This window comes from Ochlerotatus camptorhynchus, unplaced genomic scaffold (genome assembly GCF_037179485.1).
Source record: "Ochlerotatus camptorhynchus isolate MF236.1 unplaced genomic scaffold, CSIRO-AGI_Acam_v1.1 ptg000370l, whole genome shotgun sequence".
Taxonomy (NCBI): Eukaryota; Metazoa; Arthropoda; class Insecta; order Diptera; family Culicidae; genus Ochlerotatus; species Ochlerotatus camptorhynchus.
The window spans coordinates 92,396-106,638 of record NW_027040858.1 but is presented as its reverse complement, the minus strand read 5'-3'; the positions used below and the strand labels follow the sequence as shown (position 1 = coordinate 106,638).

Below are 14,243 nucleotides of genomic sequence, written 5' to 3'. Positions count from 1 at the left end.
GTGGTGGTAAACTATACCGAACAAAGCTTGGTGCACAGGTCAACAAATGAGGCACGCGACGCCTCTGAGCTGCACCAACCAAGAAGAACGTTCTCCTGCTAACAGCAGTGGTAAACATCTTCGATCGCCAAGGTATGCCTCATCTTACACACATGGCCGTTACTCCTTCAGTAACTGGTGCAATTCCGAACACCGAGATCGATGTGAGTGATTGGTGAGTGATCCCAACTTCAATACTCATCACAGCAAAAAAATAATTTTGATATCACGTCAAAGTGGATGCACTACAATGTTTATGGTTTTGGAATTGAGTTCATCCCTGACTGATTTTTCTGCAATACAATTACTGTGAGAGAGAGAGATTTCAAGAACAGGAACTTTGCCTGTCTACCCGATATCGTTTGTTTTTTGATTGCTACTACGTCTTATTATTCTAATAAAAGTGAATTTGAGAGCAGACATTTTTGTTCTACAAGTTTTATTTATTTTCGGTTCGGAAATTCGGAAAAGTCCCGGTTTCGCGTGGTAGAACTTCGCGTCAGTTCTCGGTAGTCGTGCCTTGTCCACTTCCGCATCATTTCGAACGATTAACATTTGGTCCTTCGAGCTGGATCGGCGTGAATCAGCGACAATGGAGGAGCTGATCAGGAAAAGAAACGTGGCCTTCGAGAGGCTGAAGAGAGTACATGCGAGTGCGAGGCAGCTGGCAGAACATGAAACACAGGCGTTCGAGGTTCACGATCGGCTTCGGAAATTAGCCGAGATGGAGGAATCTTTCGACAGGATTCAAGCTGAAATCGAAGAAGCAGTCCCGAACGAGGAACTTTCTTTGGTGCTCAGTGTGCGTTCGGACTACGAACAACTTTTCTACACAACGAAAGGACTGATTACAAAGCTGCTGCAAGTGAAGGAAGGTCCATCAAGTGCTGGCAGTGATTCTACAGTAGTAGATCCTAATAACGAGCTGAAGGAGGCAGTCCGTGTACTGCTCGAAACGCAACGAACTATACAATTACAATTTGCCCGTGTTCAGAGGTGACAGGAAGCAGTGGGCTTCTTTTAAAGATCTTTTCGTCAGCGGCGTCGATAATAAAAACCTAACTAGTGCTCTAAAGCTACAATTACTGATGTCCCATCTGGAAGGTGACGCCAGAAGCCTAGTTAGCAGTTACTCTATCACCGACGCAAACTATAAACAGGTGTGGGATACACTTGTTGAGCACTTCGACAAACCAAAGTTCACAGTTGCCGCTCTGGTTCAGGAGTTCTGCGACCAACCGGCAATAAGGCCTTTGAATCTTGTAAGCTTACGAAAGTTAGTGTCAACGTCCGACGAGGTTATTCGTCAACTCTGTGCCCTGGGGCCAATTTGCGAAACGAGAGATCCTTGGTTGAACCACATCGTACTGAAGAAGCTTGATGATGGTCTTCGGTCTCAGTGGGCACAGCATATTGTGGATAATGACGACCCAACGTTCGTCGATCTTCTCAAGTTTCTTAAAAGGAAGTGTGAAGCGTTGGAGACATGTGCAGCGTTCGGTGGAAAACCCTCGGAGTACGGCAGAAAGGAACCTCATAGAGATGACCGCAAGCAACTCACCGTGAAAAAGGAAATCAAGACATTCAATGCAGTTCAACAGCAGTCGTGTCCGGTTTGCGCGGAAAGCCACAGGATTTATGAGTGCACCGTCTTCAAGGAATCTTCTGTCAACGAAAGGCGCGAACGAGTGCAGCAGGCGAAACTATGTTTCAATTGTCTGAGACCAAACCATTGCGCCAAATCCTGTCCGTCGAAGTCGGTATGCCGCACACCACACTGTCAACAACGTCACCATACGATGCTGTGCAAGGCAGACAACAATGAGCTAACATCGACCCCGCCGTCAGAAAAGCAAGTTTCGTCTTCGCCTTCACCACAGCAGCCGCAAAGTTCTGCAGCAGTCGACATCAAGCCAGCGGTGTCCTGCACGACTAACGTCAAAAACAGCTGTTCTTCAGTTGTCATCGGCCTACTACCAACGGCATTAGTACGAGTGAAGCAAATTGATGGTCAGTGCCAGGAAGTACGAGTGATGATTGATAGCGGTTCACAAGCATCACTTATCACGGAGAATTGCGTGACCAATCTCGGATTGCAGCGAAGCAACGCTAATCTGATTGTCACCGGAATCGCAAGCTGCTCATCGGAAACCACCAGAGGAGTTGTCGACCTCGAAATTTCTTCTCGCTTTTGCTGCAATTCGGTGGTCAACGTCAAGGCTTATGTGCTGTCCAAGTTCCCGCGGATCGTACCAAACCAGCGATTGGATCCTGAACGGCTAAAATGTTTGGAAACATTGCAGCTAGCGGACCCACATTTTGACAAGCCCGGCAGAATCGATATTATTCTTGGAGCTGATGTTTTCTTGGCTATTTTGGAAGATGGCAAGGTAAAAGATGGATCGGGACTTCCAGTGGCGATCAACTCAACTTTTGGATGGATTGTTGCCGGTCAAGTTTTCGACGCCAGCGAGGTGAATTGCAACACGGCCATCATCAGTCTCAGCATGGACATGGACATCGACAAGGTTCTCCGGAAATTTTGGGAAGTTGAAGAGGTCAACAGACCGAAACCTTTGACACAGGAGGAGCAGCAAGAAGTGGATTTCTTTAATACTACGCATCGACGTGATGAAACTGGTAGATTTACAGTGCGTTTACCGTTCGACGAAAGCAAACCCGCATTAGGTGACTCGATGCCAGCAGCAGTCCAGCGGTTGAAGGCGATGGAAAGGAGATTCGTTCGAAATCCAGGCTTCAAACAGATGTACGGTGAGTTCATGACCGAGTACCTTAATCTTGGTCACATGGAGAGGATTCCAGACGACGAGGTTAACGTTTCGCCGGAGAAAAGTTTCTACCTTCCACATCACGGTGTCATGCGGCAAGACAGTGTCACAACCAAATTGCGAGTCGTGTTTGACGGCTCGTGTCAATCGTCATCCGGAATTTCTTTGAACGAGAAACTGTTGACTGGACCGAAGGTCACCGAGGACTTGCCTGTCGTCCTCACCCGTTTTCGTAGCTACGCTTTCGCCTTTATTGCGGATGCGGAAAAAATGTATCGACAGATATGGATACACAGAGACGATGTTGATTACTTGCGTACTGTATGGAGAGCGGAAGCCGATAAACCCATTGAACATTACCGGTTGCTGACAGTTACGTACGGGACTTCATGTGCGCCATTTCTGGCTATCGAATCCTTACGACAAGCTGCCCGTGATTCCTGTGCGCAGTTTCCAGTAGCAGCTGATCGAGTGCTGAAAAACTTTTATGTTGATGATTTCCTCTCTGGCGCTGCAACATTGGAAGACGCACTCACGTTGAAGAAAGACATCGTTCGAATTACATCGGAAGCAGGTTTTCATCTTCGGAAGTGGTCAGCAAATGATTCCCGGCTGCTGGACGAGAATGCAAACGCTGCTCAACTCGAGGCTCAACCATCAGTCCCTGTTAATTTACAATCAGAATCGGATGCAGTAAAAGCACTGGGTATTCATTGGTATCCAGCCACAGACTCTTTCGGATTCCGTTTGAATTTCGACATCGACAAGCCAAACACCAAGCGGCAACTTCTATCAGATTCAGCCCGGCTTTTCGATCCCTTGGGCTGGATCTCACCGATAATTGTGCGTATCAAGATACTGTACCAAACACTGTGGTTGCAGGACTTACAATGGGATGACCCACTTCCAGCTGTTATCAACAAGGAGTGGAACAACATCAAGGCAAGTTTGACATCAATCGAAGACATTCGCATTCCAAGATGGATCGTAAATCACCACGGAGCGGTACAGCTACATGGATTTGCTGACGCGTCTGAAACAGCCTATGCAGCAGTGGTGTACGCCAGATCTAAAGACGATGATGGCAATGTCAGCATTTCGCTGGTTGCGAGCAAAACCAAGGTTGCTCCTATTCAGCAAGTGTCCCTTCCTCGGCTTGAATTAAACGCTGCCGTTCTTCTTGTGGAGCTCATGAAGCAGATTCTCGAATCACTGGATCACTTGGATGTTACCTTTTACGCGTGGACGGATTCTACCGTTGTGCTTGGATGGCTCACGTCGCATCCAAAGAAATGGAAAACTTTTGTGGCAAATCGGACATCGGCGATATTAGATTTCCTGCCTCGTAGTTCGTGGCATCACATATCATCGAGTGAAAATCCTGCTGACTGTGCATCTAGAGGTTTGCTACCAACGGAGCTGGTTGACCACAATTTGTGGTGGACTGGTCCGTCCCTCCTGTACGACAACGAAGACATCTGGAAGGAAAGTACAGAAGCAGTACACATTACGGAAGACACAACGGAGCAAAGAAGAGCAATTTCGGCGGTTACGGCTGCTGTCAAACCTGCATCGGACTGGAAAGTTGAAGAATATCTCCTGAAACGAAATACATCTTTAAAGGATTCGCAACGAGAGCTAGCGTGGGTGTACAGATTCAAGGTCAACTCACTATGGAAGGTACGAGGAACTGAGAAGATTACTGGACAACTGAAGCCATTGGAAGTTCATGATGCCAATCTACAGTTGGCCCGTTTTGCTCAGCATCAGGTGTTTGGAAGCGATATCGAACATCTTCGAAAAGGTCAACCACTTCCTTCTAACAGTAAACTCAAACCAGCCATTTCACATGAAGCATCCTGTTATACTTCCCAAGTCGCATCGTTTTACACTACAGCTGATATCGATGTTGCATCTACAGAATCTACATGCTGGTCCTACTCTGCTTATCGCGACACTGAACCAACACTACTGGGTAATCGGCTGCCAATCAGTGGTGCGGTCTGTGGTAAATAGCTGCGTAAGGTGTGCACGGTGGAAAGCTAAAACAGCAAACCAATTGATGGGTAGTTTGCCTGCGGTGCGAACTGTTACCAGTCGAACATTTGAAAACGTTGGCGTGGACTATGCTGGGCCTGTCACAATAAAGGCCAGCCTACTGCGATCTGTGAAAACCGTTAAATGCTACATAGCAGTTTTTGTGTGCCTTGCAACAAAAGCTGTGCACTTGGAGGCGGCTACCGATCTATCATCAAAAACTTTCATATCAGCTTTGAAACGTTTTTGCGCTCGTCGTGGTTTGCCCAGTCAACTGTGGTCTGATAATGGCACAAATTTTGTTGGTGCCGATCGCCAGCTAAAGGAGCTTTTGGCGTCAGCTACATTCAACACCGAAGTAGACCAATACGTGAGCAGTTTGGGAGTACAGTGGAATTTCATCACACCGTCAGCCCCCCACATGGGCGGTATTTGGGAAGGAGCAGTAAAAAGCATGAAAAAACACTTGCACGTTGTGCTGGGAACCAACGTTTTGAGTTTCGAAGAGTTGATCACTGTCTTAACCCAGATTGAAGCATGCTTGAACTCACGACCATTGTGTGCGCTTTCAAACTCAGTTGATTCCTGCGAGGCTTTGACTCCCGGACATTTTATTTACTGCATTTGTTTATTTATGTGGTCATAAAAATTACATGAAATTTTCGACATGATTGTAGTGCATCCACTTTGATGTAATATCAAAATTATTTTTTTGCTGTGATCAAGAAATCGATATGTCGATTGGCCACGGTCTGTTTTCCAGCTACTCAAGTCCGGCCAGTACCGACTGGATGAACATCTTCCTGAGTTGCGAGACACGCATTTTGGTTAGATGTTCACTGGAGAATACGAAGAAACGTGTAAACAAAGTGCATCCTATTCCCACACGATCACTGTCGACGGCGTGCATGATGCTGTCCAGCGTTTCTGGCACATCGAAAAAGTTTCCGAGCATGTAACCATATCAACCGAAGCTGAACAATGTGAGAAGCGAGGAAGGACGATTTGTTGCTCAGCTCCCGCTGAAGGAAAATGTGAACCAACTGAGTGACTGTCGACCGCTGGCTTTGAAGCGATTCCATCTCCTCGAACAGCGTTTCGTTCGACCTCCGTGCCTACGTGAGCAGTACGTGCAGTTCATCAGAGACATGCTGTCATCCGTCCTGATAGCTCCTCGACAAAGTGCTGAGTTGTCTTCGATGCTTCTGCCAAGCCGTCGAAGAACAGTGCTTCCCTCAATTCTTTGGTGCAAGCAATGTAAATATTTACCTTATTTGACGAAACCCACACGGTAAGAAAAAAGTCCCCAACGGAAAGTTCACTTTTACCTACTTTTGACTAGTTTGTCTCCTTTTCTCCTTCTATTGTTGTCAAAAACGGAGAAGCAAAACCACCCAACAGGGGTAGTAAAGTGTGGGAACCCAACGTTGCGTATAATCATATTTACCTACTATTGGGTACAACTAACTTACTTTTGGTTAAAAAGCCAGTGGAAAATTCCATACGAACTGCACACAAGTAAATGAAAATTACTTTGACCAGCTTTACCTACTTTTGGGTTCCTGCACTATAGTGCCGAGATGAGTGAAAAGAACTTAATTTTGGGTACTTTTTTCTAACCGTGCCGATAATCATGACGTTTGATTCTTGAAAACAATTTGAATGAAAAAAAAACCTACTGCTGTCATGATTACCTGAGATTTGTGAAATAATGTACATATTTACACCGATTGCATCGAAAAATAATGTCCTCGAGGTAGGTGGTACTGTCTAGAAACGCTGGAATAAGAGACCAGCGGAGAAAAAAACATGAATCAGGCAACAAGATAAACATCAAAGCAATCCGGGCATCGCTTGTATTTGTAACTGCTTGCGAGTGACTTCGCCAATGCACCGACGAGCGAGTTCATGAGTGATTGTTAAACGATTGTAATACTCCTCCCTAATTGAAGCAAACCATTTGTAAACATTGCAGATTGGAACCGCCTTTGACAGTTCGATTTCTAGTATTGTCTAAAAGTATGGTCGCCTGGCACCGCTTTGCTCGATTGGAACAGCTTTTTTCAGTTTTGTTGTGACAGTCGTTCACACTTTAACTAGAGGGCTTTACTGCCCATAATCGCAAGTCAGTCCGATCTGTAAAAAACTGGAAATAAGAAAATGGCGTTCAAAGGTTTTACAAGTTTTCTGATTTGACACTTATTTTGGAGGGATAAATTTAAAAATTAACGTGCAATGTGATAGAATGCATCCATGTTTACCCAAACATATTGGAAAAACATCGTGAATTTTTTATTTTATAGCCAAAATCTGAGTGGCACTGACTTGCGATTACATTTAACGTCAATGAGAAAAATATCCGCAAGTCAGTCACAATTCCATGATGATGCTGCATTAGTTTAGCACAGTATTGAACAGTAGAAAGATACCATGGTTCCATAAAACGTTATTGAATGTTGCTGGATTTGTTCCGCTGGTTCCAGATAAAAATGCAGATGGGACTGACTTACGATTACCGGCAGTTTAGTACTGTCCAGTCCGATATTCTCGATATTAGGTTTCGCACCGTCGGGGTTAACCTCAATCTGATGACAGTTCAGTGGTACTGTTTACGTGGACTTAGTCGATATTTTCTTGGGTGGATTTTCTCGATAATTTTTTTCGGACTGCAGTGAGATGTAAACCACACTTCTGCAATGTCCATGAGCACCATCCTTTCTACGCGCTGTTCCTCGAAAATTTTCAAGTTGAAATTCGGAAATTTAAGAATATTTTTTTTCGAAAAAACGACTGTCAAAAAGGTTCAGCCGGCTAACACTGAGTTCATTTATGACGTCACGCTGCAGTACCTAATTGTCTTGAGATTTCGTAAGGACAAGTATGCATTCATCGCTGATATCGGCAAGATGTATCGTCAAAATCTCGTTGCTTTGATTCATCTGTGCCTCCAGAGAATTTTTTGGAGAGAGAGAGTCCCGAAAAGCCGTTGAAAGTGTATGAACTAACCACCGTAACATACGGTACAGCGCACATTTCCTTGCAACTCGTTGCTTAGTGCAGTTGGCTGAAGATGGCAAGTCGGAGAATCCTTTGGGAGCGTGCACAGTGAAAGAAAATTTTTATGTCGACGTTGGAAGCAGCTATCGAGCGACAGAAGTAGGTGAAAGATTTTCTCGCTAGTGCTGGGCTTCCCATTGCTAAGTGGTGCTCAAACTCCGAGCAATTGCTGGAACACATTCCAGAATGTGAACGTGACGAAAAGAAGATCCTGGAAGAGCAAGGTGTCAACACAGTGATGAATTCCTGTTCTTGATTAAGTCACCAAATGTTGATGCTGATTCCGAATACTACGCGAAGAGAATCATTTTGTCTGAGATTGCCAAGTTGTCCTCTTGGATTCTTAACGCCAGTGATTGTTCTTGTTAAGTTGCTCATGCAGCAGTTGTGGTGAAGCAAGGTGGATTGGGACGAACCAGTTGAAGATCAAGAAAGCGCTCGCAATAACGAATCAGGTGTGTGCTTACTGACGGAGCAGTGTGCTATGAGCTCCATGGTTTCGCTGATGCTTCTATGTCTGCTTATGGAGCATGCGTTTATATTCGAAGTGTGCTTCAAAACGAATCTGCCGAACTACAGCTTCTTTGCAGCAAGTCGAAAGTAGCTCGTTTGAAACAAGTGACGATAAATAAAGTCGTACGTTCAATCAAGATGCTGTTCAATCGTCTAGTGCTCTGGTTGGACAGTCAAATTGTTCTTGTTTGGATGCGCAAGTCTACGGACCAGCTGCAAATGTTTGTGAGACACCGTGTCGCAGAAATCCGACGTGAAACAGCAGGTTGTGAGTGGATGTTTGTGCCGCGTGTCGCGTGGCCAGATGCCGAGTGAGTTCGTGATGAATAAGTTGTGGTGGAATGGACGAGACTTCCTGGGTACCACACATTTTGAGCAAACGTTCTTCTTCTTCTTCTTTCTTCTTCTTCGCATTTCAAGCTTATTGCATATCGCATATTAGCTTATTGCGTGCTCTCAACTTAGTGTTCCAGATGCACTTTTCCACAGTTATTAATTGAGAGCTTTCGATGCCTGTACCATTTTTGCATTGGTATAATTGTGTGGCAAGTCCAATCATACTTCTATGCCCAGGGAAGTCGAGAAATTTTCCAACCCGAAAAATTCCTAGACTGGACCGGGAATTGAACCCAACCACCTCCAGCATGGTCTTGCTTTGTAGCTGCGTCTTTACCGACTGAGCAAACGTTGCAAGATGAGATCCCTGAAGAAGAACTCCCTGAACTGAGAGGTTTATCTGTAGTGCTATCTGCAATTGAAGAAGGACAGTTAAAAGTATTTTCCAAGTACAGTTTATTCAGGAAGTTACAACGTGTCAGTTACGTTTCATTCGCAACTGTAGAAACAAGGATCCAGCTACCCGTGTGAAAAAATCGATTCCCGTGTGAAAAATCGAAAAACTACGAAGTGCGATGGAAGTGATCGTAAAGGTAGTTCAGCGTTAGGTGATGAGATCGCTCGAGTCGAATCGGGTGTCACGTGCCAAAAGATTGGTTCTTTGGGTCCAATCCGTTGCTAATGTATAACTTCGGATCGGTGTGAACGAAGCTCCTACCACGGTTTACACCTCGGGTAGCGCTGGTATCGTTGGGGTTCGGTGCGAACAATACGGTCAACACGTGGACTTTGGCGGTCGGTCGATTCGGTCTGGTAAACGGGATCGGATGGTTCTGATTTTCCGTCCCGAAGGGAGCACTGTTGTTTAAAGGGTTTAAACCTTCAAACAAATTTTGTTTTACTTGTACGTTTCACAAGTTTGCTATGATGTTCAATTACCTGTGCAAATACTATATAACACACGTGTATTCCACGTATACCTCAAATGCGCGTTTTCGAAATTATAGTTTAAATTTTACATACATTTTTTTTTTACTTACAAACCACCGTAAAATTTCCAGCAGAATCAACAATACAAGTTAAATTTTTCGAACACAATTTTCTACTAATCTCATACTAATTCGATTAATATAGATGATATAGATATATGATAAGCTTCCAAATTCCCTGTTGCTTTCGATTCCCGGTTCTCTCGGTTTTCCCGGTAGCATGGTAACATGGTTTCCAAACACACACACACATACGATTTAGAATTCCGCTGAGCTTGCTTGAGCTTGAGCTTGATTGACCGCCCACGGTTGCTACTCTGTTACTGCCAGATCAGCTGTAATTACACAGAGAACCAATAGACGATGCTTGGGACTAGCAATCATCCTCAATGTGTAAAAACTGGTGGTCTTAAATTAGGCAATACCAGCGCCGGCCGCGCCCGAACACAGGTCAAGAAAGGAATGGGAAGGATTGTGTTGACATGACACTCGCTTTGATGGAAGCCGAGAATACCTCTGCACTTCCACGAGGAATCACAGGGATGTTGGGTAAGAGGGTTAGGTTTGCAGCAGGGTTCGTTTTGGTAAACGATAAGCTGAATTGATGTCCTAACGATCATATAACGCGAAGGAGCTTGGGACTAAACCCACGGTCTTCTGCTCAGTAAGCAAAAACGTTTGCCACCAGGCAGACGAGCACCTTTTTAATCACCGAGTTGCTGTTATTACCATGTAGTCATATTAACAAATAAAACGATTGACGAATCTTGAATGTAGATGGGCGTGAGATTAGACTCATGATGTTCTGCTCAGTAAGCAAAAACGGTTGCTCTAAGGCCACCGAGCCCCTCATATCACATAATACCGTTGCTCAAATTTGTGTATCCATTCAAACCCGGAACCAACGACAACAACGAGTTTCGCAAAATACACGATACACAAGCGATTTTACCATAAATCTCTTTGATATGTAAGGACCTGGGACCGCGTTTTTCTGCTCAGTAAGCAGGCCACTGTAACCGACGATCTTTCAAATCCGAAAACTAAAAACTACGAAAAAGTACTTAGGCCTTCATCAAGTTCCACTTTCACGCGACGTTCAATGACAGGGTCCTATCCAGGATTACATCTGAAAAATCCATATCTGGCCAACGCCCACCCAACTTGATGATTCTATTGCGCTCATCTTTTGGCACCACTCAGGGGAGACTTGGTCCTGTACCCAATGCTTAACTTATCTCCATTCCACTCAGCTACTCGCAATTTCTTGTGATTTAGTGGGCGGAATATTATAATATGAGACAATTCAATGCAGACGTCTTTCCAAATTTGGCAGATCGACAGGTAATCGGTGAGTTACCACGATAGTTGCTATTCAACAACTCGACAACGTCCCATCGTCAACGCCTGCTATGAGAATTTCCCATTGCAGACGTCAACGAAACGACGTCATCGAGCTATCGATCAACTACCCTGGTTATCGCCTGGTACCTTATAGCACGATGCTAGGAGGCGAACCGGAAGAATCGATGAGCTACCTCTCCCCCCACACGATTTAGAATTCCTCTGATTCATAAAATTAGTGGGAGCCATGCTTTTTAAAGCGTCCTTATCAGGGGTTGAAACGGTTGACGTTCTTTTTACTACACTCGCTTCATTGTTGTGTGTGACAGTCTGTTTGTATTAGTACATACCGTCGTCTCTCTCACAAAACTCAAACGGTAGAACAATATTCGAGCAGAAAGAAAATTATCAAATAACTATCATATGAGGTGGTTCGAAGGAAAGGGGTGTAAGTGACTTTGATCGATTCTCTTCATCGACTTTCTCTTTTGTTAGCCACAGCTTTATAAACATATTTTACGCTATTTGTCACATAGTTTGATAAAGGAGGTTCTCATCTAGCATCCAGAATGGCACACTAATCAAGGAATGTGTTTGCAGCTGAATTATTAACGAAAGAGAAAGTCGATGAAGAGAATCGATCAAAGTCACTTACACCCCTTTCCTTCGAACCCCCTCATATGACAATGTGTAATTTCGTTTTAATTCAACGATTATTTTGTGTAAATTAATCTATTTCTGATCAAAAATGTTATAACTAGGACATCATTGCTTGCTATTTTCATAATTCACGAGCATAACTATTAACTTATTATGAAACAAAACTAAAACCAATGGGTATTCAACTCTGCAAACCTTAATCTGTGCCAAGAGTTTTGGCAGTGCCGAAAGCTGTGCCAAGCGTTGTGCCGATCATTCCGAAGTAGGCCGAAGTTTATCAATCAAGGTGTCAATATCCCATGAGTTTGGCAACCCTGAATTTAGACTTTTGTGTTTGTGTTTACATTTTCAATTTATCTAATTCATGACCATGGTTCATGGCAAATATTAGGCTTCATTCTCATTATAATGAGAGTGGATTGGGCGACCCGTTCACAAGAAACGGACGGTGGATGAAATTTTCACCAGCTGCCAGTAAAATGCCCCCGACAAAATCAAATCCAGAACTCGAACGGACGATAGTTCCACCCTAGAAACAGTACTGATCGACTCAGAACTACGCAACCTTAAAGACATTACCCAAGCCGATCGTATCGCAGATTGTGATGTCTCACTTCATATGTATCTGTCATACCTCGGAATTGGTGCACGATCCAGATAAACTTCGTGTCTGCAGTTCAACTGTATTCTGTGGTTGTTGTTGTTCATCTGCACGCCCATGGGATCGTGCCGAACAGCAAATGACTTTGAGTGACTCTACTGAGAGGGGTCCTCTTTTGCGTTTAGAGCCGTCTTTGCCCGAGGAATGCGGTGATTTTGACCTTGCAATGCGAAATGATGACCTTTACTGTTAGGATTAATAGCCACTAAGGACCAATAATCCGATTGGTGTGCTTCCTGACACTGGGTTTTAACGATCCGAAGCACACGAACGCCAGATACTGATTGAGGAATGACGGTTTTCCTTCGCGCTTTTCCCATCCCATTGCTCTTCTCGTGAGACGTTATTTTCCACCCATTTTGAAATCATAATTTCGCCCGAATGTTGTTGTACCCACTGATAGAATACTCATACCCACTGTACTGTTATACGGTTTTATACAATTTTCAAATTTAAAAACAATTAATCCTACTAACAAATTAACAATTTTATACAACGACTACTAACCCTACTAATCCAACACCAAATAACTTTAAGAGACGTGACGGTACATTTAACAACTATGCACAAATTAAAAATCTAATATGTTTTGTAACAAACGGTTACAAACTAGTGCAACAGAAGAGAGCAGATTGGATCGTTGGTGATGGGGTGTACTCACGGAATAGAATGTAATTGCATTGATCTGTTCCTATAAAAAATCCTATACTGTTTCGCTAAGGCAATCGTCCAGACCTGATGGAATATTTGGGGTTAATGCATATCGACATCCCCCAATAAGTACTGGGACTTGTATGGACATCCTTATAAAGTCCAGTGGATTTTCCATCGAAGTCCATACCAATTGAAACCAATGACTGGTAAGGATACCTAAGGAAGAACGTAGGAGAAAACGATAAAATTTTCATCCCGGAAGACGCTTGGCAAGACCGGGATTCAAACAAGACCGAAATACAAAACCCATCACACACAACAACCTTATAAAACCAAACAAAAATCCTCCGCGGCTGGCACAATATTGTCGTCGTTCAGAGGCTTTTTGTCCATTCAGTTCGCCGATCTCATTCCGCACCGTACCGTCGTATTGGACGATCTAACAGGCATATGACCAGCTATTGCTGGAGTTAACCCATTTTGGCCATTTTGACTGTGTATCGACCCTCTCGACCGTCCATGGTGTGGAAGAACTCTGTTGGCGTGAAGCTATTCTGGACGAAACCACGAGCCACTGGGATTTTCGCTACGAATCGGATGAGATAAACTTACAAAGAAAGGAATAGCAACTTCATACAAACGCTGATTCAGAAAGTGTTTACTCTGACGATTGAAAAATCAACATCGATTTTTTCTTCCTTCAATCATTTTATATTTAGCGTGTTCGTTTATGCCAGCTTAATCTGACATAAAACGGTATAATTTCTGAATACGTTTTGAAATGACCGTTAGCGTAACAGTTCATCCTGCTTAATACGAACTGTTGTTTTAAAGCTCACACAAATTTGTACAAACAAGTTTTTGTATTTATGCATATGCTGGACATATCTAGATTAACATTTCAAGAGGTCCTGTCTGCATTTATCTATTAATTTCAGGATTCATTCGATATTCTAATTGAGTAACCACAGTTTTGCAAACATGCTTCATGCTATTTGTGCCAAATGGTTTAAAGAAAAAAATGTAATCTTCTTCTTTTTCTTCTTTGGCTATTATGCCCCAACTAGAAGTTTACGCTTGCTCTCAAATGAGGGGATTAGAGGCAACGGGGTGCAAGTGATTTTGATTTAATTTTTTTTTTTTTGATTTAAATTAAATTTATGT

The 14,243-nt window shown here is 43.7% G+C and overlaps 1 protein-coding gene across 1 annotated transcript; it reads left to right on the top strand.

Annotated features, from left to right (window-relative positions):
* Nucleotides 1–631: 631 nt before the first annotated feature.
* Nucleotides 632–3,295, top strand: LOC135710040 (uncharacterized). The gene is made up of 3 exons (XM_065232490.1): nt 632–976; nt 1,200–3,060; nt 3,279–3,295. Exons 1-3 carry the CDS (start codon nt 632–634, stop codon nt 3,293–3,295), a joined length of 2,223 nt encoding a protein of 740 aa, XP_065088562.1.
* Nucleotides 3,296–14,243: the final 10,948 nt, after the last annotated feature.

Excerpts from the sequence above, each read along its gene's own strand:
- LOC135710040 (XM_065232490.1), top strand. The coding sequence starts at position 632 with ATGGAGGAGCTGATCAGGAAAAGAAACGTGGCCTTCGAGAGGCTGAAG. Across the intron at positions 977-1,199 it reads ATAACGAGCTGAAGGAGGCA|GTGTGGGATACACTTGTTGA; the intron begins GTCCGTGTACTG and ends AACTATAAACAG.